Here is a 19977-nt window from a genome sequence, read left to right as displayed (position 1 = left end):
CTGGCAATGTATATTGGTAAATTCTGGCTCCTCGGCTCAGATTGGCCAACCCTGGGTTAGACACTTAGTCTATGCTGATGTAATACACACACACGTATGTGTGTAGGGTCCTACCAAATTCACAGCCGTGAAAAATGCTTCACAGACTGTGAAATCCGACCTCCTCTGTGAAATCTAGTTACTGGAGGGGAGGAGAGGGCTGGGAGTTATGCTTTGTGTGAAAGATCTACACAAAAGAGAATACAGAAAAAAGGAGAACAGAGATCCATCCACGAGCACAGTAGGGAACAAAAAAATGCATCAGTTCTGCTAATTTGCTCAGAAAGTCGGAGTTACTGAAAGTAATGCAAATATAGCGACTGGAGTAAATGGTGTTAAATCACATTTGTAACAGAGTTTGTACGTGGATTTTTATTAAAAGAAGATGCATATACAAAGCCATACTATACTACAATTTTTTCCTGAGTATTTTTATTTTAGAACTGAGCAAACTGATAGCCTCAGTTTCCAGGTTTGAACAGCATACACACATGCAAAAAAATCACCATCACAACTGACTCTCTTACCGGCAGTCTCAACTGAGAAACCAAGGACCAAATGAGTCCTGAAAACTGAATTCTCCCCTTCTCATCCCAAAGGTAGGCCCTTCGGTGCAGGCTCAAGGCAGAGTGGCAGTTTGTACTGCAAGGGGAAGCCTGTACTGCTTCTGCCCGTGTTGTTGTGTGACTTCAGCCTACAGTGAAGTCAAGCCTGGACCTGCCACCAGCACAGAGATTCATCTAGGGCAGAGGTGGTCAATAGGACCACCACGGGCCAAATCTGGACACCAGACACTTCTGAACACACTGCAAAATCTTTCTATTTACTTATTATAATCATTATTTTTGTATTATTTTCTCTGGAGTGTGGTCCTTGACTATACCTTGACAAAAAATAATTGATTACCCATGATCTAGGGTGTCATCCTGCATTCTTTGCATGCTCCAACTTCTCATTGACGTCATGGGAGTTTGGAGTAGCATGTCCCCAGGGGTTTTACGACTTAGCCTTACAAGTATGTTGTCTTTAACAAGAGGAAAAAAGAAAAGGAGTACTAGTGGCACCTTAGAGACTAACAAATTTATTTGAGCATAAGCTTTCGTGAGCTACAGCTCACTTCATCGGATGCATAATTCAAGTTAGGAGTTCCCTATGATATGGAGTTATCTACAGACATCGGAACAGATGCTGAACCCGCACGATTTAGGATATAATGTCACCTAAGAGCTGTGTCTTTTTCTACCTCGTTTTGAATTTCTGCAAACAATGAACAATGAACTGCAACATGACCAGACTGCGCACGCAGTGAGTACTATCAAATATAACAGATCATCCCTTCAATGACAAAACCATAAAGCACAGTCTTTTAATTTAGAATAAAATGTTTACAACACCTGTTCTCTTACCTTTAGGTTTTGTTCTGTTGTCCTCTCAGCGTCCCTTTGATTAGAGTGTGTCGCTGCAGATCCAAAGAAAAGTTAGGAACACTCCAAACACGTGAGAGTTTCTTGCCAGTTCTACCCAACATGCTCTCATTATTCCCACTTTACAACAGAGAGAGATCAACGGTCAGAAGTTTCTTAGATACCGGAGCATGTAATGAGATATGCCTTAAAGAACCCTTGACAGCACTTGCAAAACAGCCACTGTTGCAATTTCTCTCGGAAGTATACTACTTTTTTTTTTTCCAAAGCAAAGATCTGTCTGTCAGGACGCACAATAGCACACAACAAACAAGAGCTCTGTATGAAGAAGATAGACATCATGATTGTCTAGGCCTGTAGATGTTAAGCACCTGATCTTTTTAACTCTAATCAGTTCACTGAAGAATGTCACACACCCCTAAAATATGAGTTGGTATGTTTGATAAATCCTTGGTTACCTCACAAGTTTATTTTCCCCTTATGGAAGCAATTCTAGGGTGTTTACTTCAGAATCTTGCAGTAGGAGGACAGAGAATCAAAGATAATCGCTTTTCTGCAATGTTGTGTAATACTGTCTGCTTCCCGCATTTTGCGAAAAGTAGCCACAGAAATCACCTCAGTAACTTTTGGTCTAACCTGTTCTTGAATCTCAGCAGTGATAGTGTTCTAAGCTTCAAGAGGGATGGTTTAGAATTCTTTCCTAATATCTAGGCCAAACTTTCCTCCCTTAACTTCAGATCATCCCTCCTACCAATTTCTGAGAATTAAGCACTGCCTTCCTAGAACACATGGTTATCTTCCAAGGTCATCCCTGGGATTGTGTCTCCCCCCGCCGGGTCATCTCTTTGACTATATAAATTCAGGTCACTTGAAGAGAGACTGTGGGAGCTATTTTTGTTTTTCTTTAGATTTGCTACATCCTTCCTACATTTTGAGAGACAATACTACAGGCAATAGTCCTGGTGCAGCTGGTTGGACAAGAGCTCCAGGGAGGCAGTTACAGGACACTAATTTGGCATTGTCATCCCACTACACACATCAGAAGTCAATAGCATTGCTTTTTTCATGCTCCCATCCCTCTATATGCTCCTGTCTGGTTACCTATTTATCTGTGACCTCAGCAACTACATCTGTACTTGAGTTTCCATCTATACTATTTGCTTCTCCCTAAGTGTTTAATATGTTCCCAACAATGAGAGGCTGTTTCTCCTGAATTACAACTGATTAGCCACTAGATAAACCATCACTCTTGATCTGAAAAGAGGAGATTAATTTACTTATTTGATTAAACTTGTGACAACCCTGATGTTTATAATAATGTTGGACAGAGTTCACATGGAAAGCCTGTTAACTTCTCCAGAGAGGTCCCAAACTAGCTTGGTCTTTGTAGATTTTGCCAGCTTGCTACGGCTCTAGTAAAACTACTGAAGAAGAGTGAGCTGTCATGTAGAAGTGCTAAACTAAATAAATAGTAAGGAATTTGTTTAGATAGTTTGCCCATTGCAAAGCTGAACCAGATTGTGTGGTTTAATCTTGGTTCAACCTAAGAACTTTGTCTGAAAGTTACATATTTTATTCACATATTGAACAATAAATTAAAATGACTGTTAAATACTAAGAATGGAACTTGGTTTATGATCTTAAGTGCTGCGGGACTGCGACACTAGTGTCACTTTAATAAAAGCTCAGAAATTTCATTTGCCAACAACTATTTTCAAGTACTCCTCTCTGGCTGACCATCCTATGTCGTGCTACCTGGGAGGTGAAAGTTTCAGGAGTTAAGCTTGGCCAAGGGCAGCCACTACAAAGGCAGCAAGCTCAGCCCTTAGGGGAAGGGACAGCCTCATTCATTGAGGGAAACGAAAAAGAGAGACAGGTCAGGGAAAGAAGATACAGAGGAAGAGAAATCAGTAAATAGGAGGCATGGAGGCTTTCTGGTCTGGGACTGCACACACAGTAAAAAAAAAGTTTATGACACCAATCAGCCAAAAACTAGGAGTATGCAATCGAAAAAGAGGATTTTAAGTTTACAGAATGAGTATTTTTAACAAACAAAGGGGTAAGATGGAAGCAAAATTGCATCAGACAGTACAGTAGAGAACAACAGCTGCAGGGCCTACAGAGACAGAACAAGGAAGCTAGCGGCATAACAACCAGGCACTGCCAACATTTTAAAGTGAGTTCTTTGTGTGTGAGATCAAAGGATGAGGACAGGTTCCACAGACTACCAAATCTCATGAGAGGAAGAAATCATTAGATTCAGGTTAAACCAGAACAGTCAGATTTCAAATTTTCTAAGAACACTGAAAACCTAACAACTGAAACTTAAGCTGTATTACACTAATCCATCAAATTTCCTTTGTATGTTCACTTAGGAGCAGTGGGTATGGAAGATCTCCACTTTCTGGAGAGAAGACAATAAGGGGCTTACAGAGCAACACATCTTACCAAAAGCAGGTCTATCACTGAACAATTGGCGATCACCTTTAGCTCAAGACCAGATTATTATTTTGGTCATGGAGAATGGGAGGGACATTGTGGGGCATCTCTGAATAAGTAACAGAAACACCTCAATATGCAAGGGAGTCAAAAAGGGGTAAGCCCATGGTCTAGTGCTAGGGAACTGGGCTGGGATCCAAGTTCAAGATGTCAGCTGGGAACGGTAGAGAGTGACGAAAATGGGAGCTTTCTATAATATTTTTATGAACAATAGGGGTCTTGGTTGAGCCATTTGATTTGGTATTGTTACCTACTGAATGTAGAGGAGTGAAAACACTTCTCCTGGAACAGAGGAGAGACATGAGGTGTTTGGGTCCCACAGCTGACTGGGGTGAGATGAAGGCATTATCAAGAGCTGTCTGGAATCAACATATTGACAGAATACCCAGAAAAAACCATGAGAACGCCAACGACTGAACATTAATACTTAACAATGGAAGGCCCAAACAGGCTGAACTCAGTGTGATTTGACATCAGAAGGACAATGGACTGGAGATGTCAGGAACCTGCAATAAGAAGTGTTCACAGACACACAGCAGCTCTCATTCAGGGTTCTCACACACAGAGCAGCCTCATGGGACTCAAGAGACAAAGGGACAGAGAGAACAGAAATGAATTCTACAGAAGGATGGCTTGGCGGAGCCCCAGATTTTGACAGTGCAAACTCTACCTTAGGTTAGCATACAGAAACAAAAGTTAAGAGCTTCTAGATCAGGGATGGGCAAACCACGACCCGCGGGCCAGATCCAGCCTTTCATAGCTTTGGATGCAGCCCGCGGATTTGCCACCCACGTGGCACCGCACCATTCACCAGCACCACATCCCTGCAGCCCATGGGGGAGGCAGGGCAGAGGGCTCAGCGCACTGCTCTTGCCTGTAGGTACCTCCCCCAAAGCTCCCATTGCCCAGGAATGGGGAACTGCGACCAATGGGAGCTTTGGTGGAGGTACCCACAGGCACACTGAGCCCTCTGCGCCCCCTTCTCCTGCTGCACCCCAATCCCCTGCCCTGAGCCCCCTGCTGCACCTTGCACCCCTCCTGCACCCCAACCCCCTGCCCTGATCCCCCTCCCGCACTCTGCATCCCTCCCTGCACCACTGCCCTGAGCCCCCTCCCACACTGTGCACCCCCTCCTGCATCCCAACCCCCTTCTCTGAGCCCCCTCGTACATCCCACACCCGTCCTGTGCCCCAACCCCTTGCCCTGAGCCCCTTCCTGCACACTGCACCCCTCCCACACCCTCTCCCACACCCCAACCCCCTCCCCAACCCTACATTCATGGCCCTGCAAGCAATTTCCCCACCCCAATGTGGCCCTCAGACCAAAAAGTTTGCCCACCCCGTTCTAGATGCTGCACTGCAACAGATTCAAAACCTGCTCTGGTTTGGAAAAGGCTGCTTGATGTCACTTCAAATACTGATGTGCACTGATACCTGAAACAGGTAAAAAGTCTCTGATCAGGAGTCTCTCTCAGTCAGATTCACTGTGCAGCACTCATGGTGAGAAACAGGAATGTTGCAGCCTGAAAACCCAGTCTCCAAGGCATTGAAGCCACTTGGCCTATCCTCATGGAAAACTGTGACCTTTTAGGGTCTGGCACACTAACAGGTAACTCCCAGCACACTGTTTAAGGGCCAGAGGATAGTCCAGACCCTGTGAATCCATAACACAGCAAACTGTCTCAAGCAAGGTTTCCACCCCTCATATGCTAGAAGTAGCATTTATCGGTCCTTTCTTGGTCAGCAAAAGGGAGAGGGAGTTATTCAAACACTGACCAATGGTCACAACTACATTACGAAAACAGCCCTTGAATAACTAACACGTTCAAACTATTCCTTGCCAATTTACACCAGAATTTTAACAAGGATTAGCCAACATGTTTAAAAAACAACAACACCTTTTTCCTAGTGAAGACAGGGTCTTTCGGGGAGGCCTGGTCAACACAGCAAAGCTTTGCTGGCATGTAAGTGTCAGCTAGGATGGGGGCTGCATGTCAGTGCTGGGCGAGGAATGGCCATGCCGCGTTGCCAAGCCGGGTACCAGCCGCCGCCCCCGCCCCAGAGGGGGCTGCATGTCAGTGCTGGGCGAGGAATGGCCATCAGCGTTGCCAAGCCGGGTACCAGCCGCCGCCCCCGCCCCAGAGGGGGCTGCATGTCAGTGCTGGGCGAGGAATGGCCATCAGCGTTGCCAAGCCGGGTACCAGCCGCCGCCCCTGCCCCAGAGGGGGCTGCATGTCAGTGCTGGGCGAGGAATGGCCATCAGCGTTGCCAAGCCGGCTACCAGCCGCCGCCCCCGCCCCAGAGGGGGCTGCATGTCAGTGCTGGGCGAGGAATGGCCATGCCGCGTTGCCAAGCCGGGTACCAGCAGCCGCCCCCGCCCCAGAGGGGGCTGCATGTCAGTGCTGGGCGAGGAATGGCCATGCCGCGTTGCCAAGCCGGGTACCAGCCGCCGCCCCCGCCCCAGAGGGGGCTGCATGTCAGTGCTGGGCGAGGAATGGCCATCAGCGTTGCCAAGCCGGGTACCAGCCGCCGCCCCCGCCCCAGAGGGGGCTGCATGTCAGTGCTGGGTGAGGAATGGCCATGCCGCGTTGCCAAGCCGGGTACCAGCCGCCGCCCCAGAGGGGGCTGCATGTCAGTGCTGGGCGAGGAATGGCCATGCCGCGTTGCCAAGCCGGGTACCAGCCGCCGCCCCCGCCCCAGAGGGGGCTGCATGTCAGTGCTGGGCGAGGAATGGCCATGCCGCGTTGCCAAGCCGGGTACCAGCCGCCGCCCCAGAGGGGGCTGCATGTCAGTGCTGGGCGAGGAATGGCCATCAGCGTTGCCAAGCCGGGTACCAGCCGCCGCCCCCGCCCCAGAGGGGGCTGCATGTCAGTGCTGGGCGAGGAATGGCCATCAGCGTTGCCAAGCCGGGTACCAGCCGCCGCCCCCGCCCCAGAGGGGGCTGCATGTCAGTGCTGGGCGAGGAATGGCCATCAGCGTTGCCAAGCCGGGTACCAGCCGCCGCCCCCGCCCCAGAGGGGCTGCCCCGGGCACGCTCCCCTCCGAGGGCTGGAGGAGCCGCGCCGGCCCCAGGACCGCGGCGCAGGGGGGTCCCCCCGACCCTGCCCGGCCGGGCTCCGCCGCGAACTCACCTGGCTGTGGCGCCCCGGCCGCTGCTACCTGCCCGCGGGGAGCCGCCCCCCCGCAGCCGCCGCCGGCGCAAGCGCGTCACACTCGCCTCGCATTCCTTACCGCGGAGGCGCCGTGCCACTCCTTCCCGTGCGCACGCGCGGTGCTCGCCCCGCCCTCTGCTCGCCGTTCTGCGCAGGCGCACGCCCAGGGCCCGCCTCGCTCTCGTGCCAAGGCGGAAGGGTGAGCAGGGCCGGGGAAAAGCCGACCAGGGAGCCTCAAGGGGTGTGTCCCTTCGGCTCCGCCCCGCACTTTCCATTGGTCTACTAGCGGCAAGGGGGCGGGTTGCTGAGCTCTAGGCCTGTCGGGGCAGGGCAACGTGCGTCGGCTCCTCCCTCAAGACCACACCCGCTTAGGTAGGTGAGGGGGAAATCCCGCGAGAACTCCGGCTCGGCGGCAACCAGCTCTTTCCTCGCGCCCTCTGCCGTCTCGCGATGTTTCATGGGCTATATAAGGGGAGCCCCGGGCGGGGTTAGTCAGTCAGCGTCCTGCGTTAGGCAGGTGGCAGTAGGGTTGGGGGCGCTCGTGAGGGCGGTGTTGCTTCAGGGCTTGGCCCCTGGCCTGTCTGGGGTCTCTCTAGGGCTGACCTCGGGCCAAGGGCTGACTTGGGGACCCAGCTTCTCTCCAGTCATGCTCCCCCTGGGGCGTCGCTGGCGACCCGCCACGTGGGGTGTGAAAACAAACGGCTCAGGCCTAGTCCCCAGCTGAGCTGGTCTAGTCCTCGTGTTCCCCCCCCGCAGAAACCTGGGCAAGGCTCGCCGGCACCCTCCTGGCCAGGCTGTGGAGGGATGAGAAACCAGGGAAACTCCGCGCAGCCCACTCATTAAAGCGCATATAGGGGTCAGATGGAAATCCTATGCAAGCTTTGCGACCCAAAGGGTTGCTACAAAAAACACACAGAATGAGGGAGTCTGGCAGCAAGAGTGCTAGGAAAGCACCGTGCGTGGCCATTGCGTTCCGAAGTCGGTGACTGATGAAATGGGTGAAGGAGTAACGGTGATAAACAGTACCTTGCAAACAGCATTTGCCTAGGCTGTGGTAATTGCAGAACCTACTGCGCCAGCCGTGGTAATGGCAGTGTCTTCTACAGTACTGGGGTGAAGGAGTTCTAGCAACATCACTTATGCTACCCTTTGTTTTAGATGTGTGTGTTAATTCAGGATATGTAGTTCTTAAAAATAAATAAATAAAACATCTTAGTCCTTACAAAGTGATTATACTTGGTCTGTTTAAATATCTCCCAATTCATTATGGAGGCCAAGTGCTTACACTGAGTAAGTATATGCAACCTTGTCCTTGTAAACAGCAAGATGAGCAATGAAATCATTTTAAATGAATGCTAGGAATGACATTTGTTGAATATGTAAAAATGTTGTCTTACTCATCATACTAGAACTAAATTGTCTCCCTTAGGATATCTAGTATGATTTTCTCAGGAAGATGAAAAGCTGCTTTTTTTTAGTTTTGGTACACTGTGATATGGATAATACCATTTCCTCTTTGAGGAGCCTAGAACGATTTTTTAGGTGCCTTAAATATTTAAAAACAATATAAATTAGGAACGTAAGAAACTTATTTTAAGATATTCAGGATGCTCGCCTCTTTCCCTCATTCTGTCTGAGAGATGACTTTAGGTTTGTGAATGAGTAATCTTCCCAATAGAAGCGTGTGAACCTACCCTGTTTTGGAAAAGTCTGCTTTGAATTGCTGCAATTACTGATTTCCATTGACCCCAAAAGGGAGTAAAAAGTCTCTGAGCTGGAGCCTACCTCAGTCAGACTCGCTTTACAGAGCTCATAGTGAGAAACAGGCGTGTTGGAGCCTGAAGACCCTGTTTTGGAGATGTTGAAGCCACATGGCCTATCCTTATGGAAAAGGGTGACCCTTGGGGGTTTGGCACACTACAGCGTTAACCCTGGCAGCCAGTTTAAAGGCCAGAGCATAGCCCGCGCAGTGTGAATCCATGACATAGCAATCTGTCTCAAGCAATGTTTCTGTTTCATATGGAGGAAGGGGCATTTAATGGTTCCTTTTTGGTCAATAAAAGGGAGTGGGAGTTATTGAAACATTAACCACATCTACACTAGGTAAATAGTTCTCAAACAATTAATGTGTTAAAACTATGACTTGCCCCTTTTACAATAGGATTTTAACCAGGGTTAGCCATTAACACTTCAAAATCTTAAGTGTTGAAACTATTTGTAATGTTCAAAATGACACTATCGTGACTGTTTTTATGCATAACTTAATCACTCATGTAAGTAATGTTACAGTAAAACCTCTGGAATTTTCCAAGAAGTAGAAATTCCCTGACTCCCCCCTGTGTCCCACACCTCTGCCAGAAATATAGTAGCTCTTCCGCAACCTCCTATAACCCAGGGTAGAGCAGTGGCAGATCATGAGCAGACAATAATGGCTGGGGTTAGCTGGAGGCAGGGAAGGGAGGGCAGTCAGAGAAGACCTGCTGCATCAGGGCAGCCCTGAAAATCATAGGAATGAAGGAGCTTCTCTCATAGTGAGAACTCATCCTTCAGGTGCCAAAATCTATAACTGGCGGGCATTTGCAATACTGGAGATAGTTTCTCCTGCATTAGACAAAGAGTGCTGTCTTCAGATTTTTAATGATGAATATTGGTCTGCAGAAAACTGAAAGTCTTCCTGGTCTGGGGACATTTATGATTCTGAGCCTTAATGAGCTTCGCTATGTTTCTTGGGGTCAGAAGTAGTTTTTTGCTTTGTTTAATCTCTCAGAAATGTTGGTGAATTTTTCTTGTATGGTTTGATGTCAGAGCAACTTTTATAGAAACTGGTGATGAAGCCTTCAGGGCTGAGGGGTCCTCTCTAGAGAGTGTTGATTTCCTGTTTATTCCCTCCCATACTGGATTTGTTTTTCCCTATTTTGCAGTAATCTTATTTCTTATGGTCTCCAACATGTTTGTGACAAAGCTTTGGAAGCTGTATCTGATCTACGTATTGCAGGATAGCGTTGTCCAGTTGTGAAGGGTTTCCTGAAACACCCAGGGGATTTGATGTATTACCCAGTACAAAAAGTTATAAAAATTGTTTTTATTCTGATGCTTGCCTCATCCAAGACTCTTGCCGTCTGTGCTGACGAGTAGGCATAATTCACACAATAACTTGAGATTTCAGATCAAAAGCAGAAACAGAAAGAGCTAAAGAAACACCATGGGGAGCCAAGAGGAGCAGAACTGCTGCGGTTTCCTTGGATCTTGCGCTGGGGGCAAAACAAAGGAGAAACTCAAAGAACTTCTACCAACTGTTTCCATTTTGCTCTACCTGGTTATTCATATTAAGTGATGGAGCATGGCTGAATTACCATAAACAATATTAAACCCAACTACCTTTCAAAAAACAAATTTGTGGGATGAGACACTTATTTTCAAGACTGTGCTGTCAAGGTTAGATAGCGACAAGAAATGTTACATGTGATCCATCGGACGAATACCAAACCCATACTCATACTCTGATCCAGAAGCAGGGAGGTTAATTAGTTTGGGTGCAAACTGAAATCCAGTGTCTGAATCACAGCCTAGCATTACCATCTTTTAAACCTCGACCTTGTGAATAGTGATCACATCATAGGCGTGGTTGAGTGTGGTATGATATTACAGAGCCAGGGCAGGGCAAGCAAACATTGGCCCCAAGGAAAATGTAGGATGCTTTTAATAATTTGCAAGCACAGGTCACAAAAAGAATGGGGTGGGGCAACTCTAACCTGCCGGATGTAAATTATTCACTCTCCAAATGTTTAATTCACCTCCCTCTAAGGCCTGTTCATCCTGCCTACTGAGAATGAGACTTCAGATCAGTCTTTGCTTCTCTTAACTGCTATCTTCATACCTCCCAGTCTTGTATGATGCTTTGCATCAGATCCCTTGGCAATCTAGAATGATTTTCATACCCTGTGAGCATTACGAGATGGAACACCTATCAAAATTAGGATTGAGCAGGCCATCCACCCTAGATCAGCTTCTTATCAGCATCCTGGGCCATCCAGGCTCCTCACTGAGCCCTTTCTGCTCTGGATAAATGATGCAACTCTCCCAAAATGTCAGTCCACATGAGGCTTTGCTGTAGGCATATTCATGTTATGGGCAGTGCTGAACTAAGCTTTTGCCTCTTTGGAATAGGGTTGGATTCTGGTTCTAGCCACATGGTGTGGTGATGCCCCACTTCCCATCAACAGTGTTGCTACAGGAGCATGTGAATCTTATGACACAAACATCATGACCTTGTGACACCAGCCCAGAGGAACCCCACGCTTTGTGCACCTACCCGTGGGGTGTGGGTGGAAAGAGAGTGCTAGTTGAACTAGGGAGCACCTTCTGTCCTGAGACAGGCTTGAACCAGGTAGGTCATGACGTGATGATGTTGCAGAGCGAATGTCCAGGCACTGAGTGTGCTGTACCCCCAGATCAGGACATTCTGCTTAGCAGTGGCAGGTTAGGGTGTGGTTGGATGGTTTATTACTGAAACGTTCTTCCACTTTGGCTTCAGATATGGAATTCTCTCCTTTTCTGACTCCACTGAAATGCCCCGGAAGCTGCATGCCTTGCAAGTCGGGGGAGGAGGGGAGCCACGTTGATTGACTCAGGAGAGTTTTGACTTAACCTTTTACCCCTTTCCAAATGAATCTAAAATGAAAAGGAAACTGACACTCACAGGCAGAGCCCAGTAGATGGGGATGTCGCTGCAGAGAATGTTCAGAGTTGTTCCCAGTGTAGTGCGGTCAGCCGGTTCCGCCTCTGTGAAGCTGTAAGACATTTTGTCTCCAGAGACCTGCTGGAAACGAAGTTGCCACATATAGCCCTTCGTATGAGCCAGGTACAAGCATTGGTGCTTGATATTAGCAAGCAAGAAACCAAGTAGAGCTTGAGTCAGTGGAAATGTTCTGTAGCTTTCCTCTAGCAACTGTGGAGCACAGTTTCGTTAGCTAGAAGTAAATCACTCTCAAAGTCACAGGAACTGTCTTTCACACCCAGGACCATGACATCCAGCCAACTGCAAAACATTGGGCTGCCACACATCTGGGCTTCAGCAATTCGATCTAGTGTCCCCAGCTACCAGGGGATACCTTCCCCTGCAGGACAGGGGCCTTGGTCAATTTTTCACAGATTTTAAAATGAGAAGTAAGCTATTGAACTGTAAGCAGAACCTATGAGACTCATCCAGCTCCCCTCCCTCTCCCCGGAAGTCAGACATCACTGGGTTTCCAGGGACTGCAGTTCAATAATCCATCTCTAACATTATCCTGAGGTTCTGTCAGAGGGAGGGGACATAAAAGGGCCATGAAACTAAGGGCATGTCTGCACTGCATTTTAAAACCCCTGGCAATGAGTCTCAAAGCCCGGTTCTACAGACTCGGGCTCACAGGGCTTGTGCTATGCCACTGAAAGCAGCAGTGTAGACGTTCAGGCTCAGGCTCTGAAGCCTGGGGAGGAGGATGGGTTTCAGAGCCCGAGCCGCAACATCTACAGTGCTGCTGTTAGTGCTGCCATGCAAGCCCGAATCTGTAGCCCCAGGCTCTGACACTCACTGCCAGAGGTTTTAAAACACAGTGTCGATGTACCCTAAGAGGCTGAGGTGAGAGAATTTTGTGTCCAAGTATGCCAAGAGCAGAATCTCTTGGTAACAGCAGACAGTGCAGCAGCTCCTTAACCATCCTGCTGAATACAGCCTGTATTTAATGGGGAAAATGCCTTTGAAAGCACATTTGTAGACAGCTATCTTGAGTTTCTGATTTGAGCCCTATATAGCCAACAGCTAGTGTCATTCAGAGACATCGTAGAGAGTATGGCACTGGCCATTCCACCAGCTGCCTGGGGAGTCCAGGTGCACTCAGCGTATCCAACTGTAATTCAGAAACTCACTTTCAGGGGAAAGGTGGGTTCTAAAATAAGGTGTCCAGCTTGATCTGTGGAGGGGGCCAGAGTACAGTTTAAGTTATGGACTGTGGACTGGGTCTATGAAGTTAGTGTCAAGGATCTAAACCAGATTGGCCACTGCTGTCCCTAGGAGGCTTGCAAATGATTGAGGGTAGAATATGAACCTTATATGCTAGTTACTGTTGCATTCAGTTTTACTCAGTGGGGAAAATGATGCAAGGTACTTTTAGGATCATTTCCTCCCTTCATTTATTTGGTCATTTGTACATGCAGTTATTTAGTATCCCTATATAACTGTGAGCACAAATTAGCTAAATTTGAACATTTAGGTTACTTGGAAATTGTCCCTAGATGATCATTAGGTTTCAGGGTTAACTGTCCACCAAGATGAATTTGGAGCAGTTTATCTCTCTCTTAGAGCTGCTTCAGTCAACGAGAGTGTTATTACATTTTGAAAGTTTATTTTCAAGCCATACGGGCTGGAAATATAACTTTAAAAATATGAAATCTTATTTACTACCGAATCTGATTCTTTCAGGGAGGCTGGATAAATACATTAAGTAGGCCAGGAGTTTGGCACCCCAGGTTTAAAATTTGTTGCTTTCAATCAAAGTCTACAAGTAAGTAGTACAACACTGTGATAATAGCCCAGACTTGTGAACCTTACTTTGGCTTTAAAATTTGGGAGATCTCTGGAAATTTCATCCAAGCTTGGTATGTTGAGTTTATCCATCTTCATCATGAAACATTTTTTACTGTTGGTGATTCTGAGACCTATTAGACCCTACAAGCAAACATCCAAAACGTCAGTAGGAGGCACTTGCAAAAAATAAAGTTTACAATGTTCATTGACCAACAAGATAACCTGTGAAATTTCCCTGGGTAAAAGCTTGCATAGAAGTTGTTTGTTATTTCCCCAGTAGAGATGCCTGGGTTGGTCTTGCCTATGCCCCCAGCAGAGAAGCTGTGCAAAGGTTATGAAAAGTTTTCACAAAGTTTACTGCAAACGCTCTCATCCATTTTAATTTAGGGCCATTTCACAACCTAGAATTTCAGTGGGTGTATGGGGAATAGCCAAATTCTAAACTTTTAGGGCTACATTTTCTGTTCAGCACAGGAGCAGCATAGAGGAAAAGATAGCTTGAAGCCATCTTTACATTCCTCTAATCTTGGAACTTCTGGCATTAGAGAAACCTGGATGCTGCACTAAATTATACCCAGCCCCACAGCTCCAAGGGTCCACTCAGGCAGCTGGGAATGACTGGGGTTTAGGGATCCCTTTTCTTCTGAGAACTCTTCTCCATACACGAGGAGCTTGTGAGTTGGAAAGAAGAGCCGCTATGCTTTAGTCCACCTGCTAATTCCCCTTACACAAAGGATCAGGGGGCTGGATTGCCCGCTTTGCCTTAGCAGGGTCAAGAATCTGGCCCCAAGTGTCTTGACAGCAACTGGTTTTCATCTGAAAGGAAATTTGAAATTTGTACTTTTGAAAATATCTCTTAGATCGTCAGTGAAAAGGAGACTCCTTTTCATTCAGTAGTAGTTTATTTTTGAGCAAAAAATAATGACTTTTTCAAAATTGGCTCATACTTGAAAATTCAAAACGAAATATAAAACCCTTGATGTATGTTTTAGAATAGTTTCAAACTTGTGTTTAACTCTCTCTGAACCACAGACTACTAACTCGATGAACGGGTGTTTAGTTTAACATTGGTTTATCCAGCATTTCTGCCTCCATCTGGGCCCATTCACATAAGGAGTGATGGTGTAATTTTCAGCTCAGTAAAGTTTAAAATTAGTTAGAGAGAAGGTACCTCCTGCTCTGGCAGGTACAGAACATCCTCGTGACTTGGATCAGACCCGTGGTTCTCAAACTTTTTTTTTTGCGGACCACTTGAAAATTGCTGAGGGTCTCGGCGGACCACTTAACGATCTTTCCAAATGTTGTTTGTATCATTAGCTAACTATTGTAAAGCCCTTTGGATAAAAGTGCTATATTAAAAAAAACTTAATAATAATTAACAGTTTTTTGTTCTACAAATAAAAGCACACAACTCATATGTTAACATCAGTAGTCTTACCTTTCAAATGCGATGGATGTGTCCACTCTCCCCCACTGCGGCAGCCCCCGAGCTGGGGCTGGGAAGGAGGGGGGTCTGTTCCCTGCCACAGCAATTACAGAGCTGGAGCTGGGAAGGAGGGCCATCTCTCCCTGGCAGCCGCAGCCCTGGAGCTGGGGAAAGTTGCCTCTTTCTCTGGCCGCCGCAGCCCTGCACATCCCAAATTCCTCCCATCCCCTCTTCTCGACCCACTGCCACCTCACACCTACCCCCTATTCCCCCCCCAGGCCACCACCTCACTTTACATGTGCGTCTTCTTCAGGGTCCAGGCACCTAATTAGTGGAGCCGCGCCTGCGTGTCTCCACTAATTAGGTGGGAGGCCCTTCATTCTCTCATGTGCAGCTGCCCAGGCATGCACTTTAGAGGGAACTATCCGCGGACCACCTGAATGGAGCTCACAGACCACTGGTGGTCCACGGACCACAGTTTGGGAACCTCTGGATCAGACAAAACCTGCTGAGGATTTCACTTAAGCCTTTAAAAAACTCCATTGGAGGGCTGTGAAAGGAGCTGTGTAGCTAAAGAAAGAAACCTGCATATGCTTATCATTTTGATGTAATTTATTCATCCTCTACTTCTATTATCTACTTCAAAGCCCTAAAGTCAACATGTAAAGGGGGACTGAGACCCAATTTAAAGGATTAACTGAAAGTGACCATAGAAGAGATGTTTCTACAGTAACTTTATACCCTGAGAGCTGGCCATGTGCAGCAGTAACTTGGTATGGCTATCCTGAGGTCAGTCACTAGTATTAGTCTGTCATCCACATCTACAGCTAGCATTTGGCTGTTGCTGCCTAAATCAAATCTTTGTATGTTTACTTCGATTGTTAGCCCTTTGGGGCACCGACTGTCATTTTGTTCTGTGTTTGTACAGAGCTTCACACAATGAGGTGCTGGTTTGTGACTGGGGCTGCTAAGTGCTACCACAAAACAAATAAATAAAAATGATAATAAATATTGAGACTCTTGTATCATGCATGCTCCAAGGATAGGTTCAGTAATAACAGAATGGGACACCCCCGCCTGGTCTCCCTGCCTAAGTAAAAGCTGCTGTCTCCTGCACCGTAGTCTGGAAGAACATGGAAGAACTTATTCTATTGGGAGGATTGATCAGAGACCAAATTGGCAAAGATTGCGGTCCTCTTCTGTAATTCCTGGAACAAAGTGGAAAAGGCAGAACTTTCTTGGCACAAGCACAAGTGGCCCTGGCTTGTTGATTATCTGAACTCAACCTTTTCCTCTTTCCAGTACAATCCAGCTCTTCCAGCCCATTTGCTTGCACTTACTTGGTTATAGTTGTACACAACTGTGGCTGTGGATTTCTTTCTTCTGACTTGGAAAGCGGCCACGTTCTCCCGTTCATTTACCATGGCCGTCTGCTCTTCCTCTTCCCCCTTGTTTCCCTGGATGACCATGTCAAGGACCTCAAAGAAACAGTCAGGATATGAAATACCATCTGTAGACCCTAGCACATTCGTCAGGGAAGGGTGAAAGTGCAGTGAGCCAAGAGGCTTATTCCAGATACCCATAGCCCCTGAGGGCATGTCTACACAGCAAAGAAAAATCTGTGGCTGGCCCATGCCAGCTGACTCCGGTTTGCGGGCTCGAGCTTCCAGGCTGTTTCATTGCTGTGTAGACTTCTGGGCTTGGGCTGGAGCCCAAGCTCTAGGGCCCTGTGGCGTGGGAGAGGCCCAAAGCCCCAGAAGTCTACACAGCAATGAAACAGCCCAGAAGCCCAAGGCCCAGGAGCCAAGTCAGCTGGCATAGGAAAGCTGCAGGTTTTTCTTTGCTGTGTAGACGTGCCCTGAGGCAGCGGGGAGTCCACCCACGTACAGAAACGACATGCACATCAGCTTTTTTTTAAAGGCTGCTGATAATGCCAGTTCATTAAGTAGCCCCTTGAGTAACACAGTCTGACCCTGCATGTGCATCCCAGGAGAGAGTTTGGCCCACTGTACTTCACACAAATACAAGAATAAAAATAACAAAGACACCCAGAGGCAAATATAATTTATAGATTCATAGATATTTAGGTCAGAAGGGACCATTATGATCATCTAGTCTGACTTCCTGCACAACGCAGGCCACAGAATTTCACCCACCCACTCCTGCAAAAAAACCTCTCACCTATGTCTGAGCTACTGAAGTCCTCAATTCATGGTTTAAAGACTTCAAGGAGCAGAGAATCCTCCAGCAAGTGACCCGTGCCCCATGCTACAGAGAAAGGCGAAAAACCTCCAGGGCCTCTTCCAATCTGCCTTGGAGGAAAATTCCTTCCCGACCCCAAATATGACAATCAGCTAAACCCTGAGCATATGGGCAAGATTCATCAGCCAGATACTACAGAAAATTCTTTCTTGGGTAACTCAGATCCCACCCCATCTAACATCCCATCACAGGCCATTGGGCCTATTAACCATGAATATTTAATTACCAAAACCATATTATCCCATCATACCATCTCCTCCATAAACTTATTGAGTTTAATCTTAAAGCCAGATAGATCTTTTGCCCCCACTGCTTCCCTTGGAAGGCTGTTCCAAAACTTCAGTGGGGTTGCAAAATTATAGCCGGAAGCCAGATTTTACCCTCTGTGCCGACAGGGTTTCTGTTGAGTTTAGCAGGAGTTATGACTGAATCAGGGGGCTTACTATGCCAACAGGGGGTGAATTTTCAAAGTGGTGCACCAGGCTGCCCACTCTTACTGCGAATGGCTAAATTCCTCAGGCACTGAGCTGGATTTACCTTAGTTTACTTCTTAACTGTGCTACAACACTTATTACAACCAAGAACTGCTATAAAATTGCACATACTGTGTGTGTAAATACAGGAAAGTACCTACTTTCAAAGGAAGTTCTCGATGTAACTTCTAAAGTAAAGGCATGATCTGTATACACAGTGCTGGCGGATTAGAATGACACATGCAAACTGCAAGGAACCCATAGCTAAATCACCCACCGAGGAACAAGTTGGAGAAGTCCTTGCCTTGATATGAATATATATCAGAGCCCTTTCAGACACATTTTGAGGTTTATAAACCTGATCTTAAGAATAGTGCCTTGATGTCATGATGATTTCTAGATCATTATGTCATGCTGTCTGAAATGGACAGTTTGAGCTGGTAAGGTGAAAACTTTGCATGTAAGAATGATTGATAGGATTTGTAAATGTGCATTAGGGACAGAAATGCAAGTTTGTGCCAGGTCTGGTATCTCAGAGAACAGTTTGTGGCTGAAATTGCCGGACATGTATCAGAGGCATGTTGCACAAACAGTGACGGCATAAGCTTCCCACTGGCTGCTCTGCTTACCTTTTCTGTGTGTTTGTGGGTCAGGTAAACTCCCACCAAAGTGCCGGCAACTATGAAGAAGCCCAGGAGAATCACCATCACTGAGGCAAGCATGATTCTCTGTTGGGTTGTGCTCACTTTGGGCATGAAGCTGTAAACCTGAAGAGAAATAAATGTCCCGGGTTATTGATAATTCTCAGTTACAAAGTGTGTCTGGCGGTGAAAACATCAGAAATAGGAGACGTGTTCCTGGTAACGTCTTGACTAAATGGTTTGATCTTGCAAACTCTTATTCAGATAAGTAGTTCTCAGTCACACTACTCCAGCTGACTTTGGCGGGATTACGTAAAGTTTTAAAGCATTAGGCCCTAAATGAGGGGAATAAAACTGGAGAGAGGTAGCAAAAGCAAAAACTAAACATTCCTCCCCCAAAACCATCTTGTTTACAGAGCTGAATTTGCAGTATGTTCTCTAGCCTCACTTTAAATTGCGCCATGCTTAAGTCAGAACATAGAACAGGCTGTGCATTCAGTCAGGATAAGCATCTTCTGGGTGTCCATGCCAAGGGCTTTCCCAGGCCAGAGGGGGCTGGGTGCTGACCGAAGGCAGCGGTGTACTTTATAGAAAGGTATTTAAATGTTAAAGTTTAATTTCTAGTGAAGATATTTAGAATGTGTGCAGACTGGTGAAAACCAGCCCTCATTTAAATCATGCATTTTTAAATATTACACATTTTAGACAGTTTTTAAAATTGAAGTCCCCATTTCAGCCACCTGCGTCACCTTGCTGAGCTGACATGCTGCCAATGCTCTTCCCTACCGTCATGAAGGGCATCTTAGATTTAATCCATACCTTGAAATGTTCGGAGTTTGCTTCAGCCCAGACTTCCCCCAGCTGCTCCCCAAGGGCCCTCTCATTCACCCCACCTGTCCTCTTGCCACCCACCTGTATTGATTTACCCACCACCTGGACATTTTTTTTGCACAGAGCTGGCCCCAAATAATCTTCTCTAAGCCTAGGGACAAGATCCCGCACCCCCTGTTTCTGGTAAGGGTAAATACCATTGTCCTGGTTTAGCAATTGGGAGACATTAATTGGGGAATGTGCTTTCTTTGAATCATGTTGAATGCAGGCTGTTTAAAAACATGGCCAGGGGACAGAGACTGCAGTCGCCTATCCAATCTAGGCGTGTGACATCAAGCTGATTCATTTGAGACAAATACACTCTGCACATAACTCTTTCTTTGATCAAATGACTAGCTAATAGGCATTGATTAAATATTTCTGGGAGACATACGCTACCAAACAGGGGGTCTCCCATTCCTTCTAACCAAAAATTACGTTACTTACAAGTGGCTGAGCAGGCACGGTGAGCTCGGTAGTGCTTTTGCAATCCATCTTTTTCGTCCCTCACTGTAAATCCAAGACAGCTGTTTTCCCTCCCGGGAGCCCTCCCATGCTTTTATAAAGTGTCCAGGGATCCAGTGTTCTTTTTCCCCCTATGATTTTTAAAGCCCTGAACTTCCTTGT

At 46.8% G+C, this 19977-nt stretch overlaps 2 protein-coding genes and 1 long non-coding RNA gene across 5 annotated transcripts in view; 1 reads left to right on the top strand and 2 right to left on the bottom strand.

Annotated features, from left to right (window-relative positions):
* FAM118B (family with sequence similarity 118 member B) overlaps window positions 1–7220 on the bottom strand; it is a 28175-nt gene extending 20955 nt beyond the window's left edge. For 2 of the 3 annotated variants that reach the window (XM_084611863.1, XM_084611865.1), the window contains exons 1-2: window positions 7093–7220; window positions 1446–1498 (exon numbers count right to left, since the gene is read on the bottom strand). The gene's annotated coding sequence lies outside the window, so the exon portion shown is untranslated. The remainder of the gene's footprint in view (window positions 1–1445; window positions 1499–7092) is intronic. The other variant, XM_084611864.1, reaches the window with a different exon arrangement.
* A 116-nt stretch (window positions 7221–7336) lies between these two features.
* The window catches only part of LOC311511348, a 31190-nt gene continuing 18549 nt past the window's right edge, over window positions 7337–19977 (top strand). Inside the window, exon 1 of the long non-coding RNA XR_014709265.1 lies at window positions 7337–7485. This is a non-coding gene — a long non-coding RNA (uncharacterized lncRNA). The remainder of the gene's footprint in view (window positions 7486–19977) is intronic.
* LOC311511427 (surfactant protein C-like) lies at window positions 10281–19854 on the bottom strand (the record flags this gene model as incomplete). Its single annotated transcript, XM_084612019.1, has 6 exons — window positions 19798–19854; window positions 18469–18606; window positions 16445–16582; window positions 13703–13819; window positions 11813–11932; window positions 10281–10364 (listed from the first exon to the last, which is right to left on the bottom strand). Exons 1-6 carry the CDS (start codon window positions 19843–19845, stop codon window positions 10281–10283), a joined length of 645 nt encoding a protein of 214 aa, XP_084468145.1. The 5' UTR covers window positions 19846–19854.

Source organism: Lepidochelys olivacea (genome assembly GCF_965140295.1).
Source record: "Lepidochelys olivacea isolate rLepOli2 genome assembly, chromosome: 22".
In the NCBI taxonomy this organism is placed as follows: Eukaryota; Metazoa; Chordata; order Testudines; family Cheloniidae; genus Lepidochelys; species Lepidochelys olivacea.
Note: the sequence above shows the minus strand (reverse complement) of the source record. Positions and strands in the feature narration are given on the sequence as shown.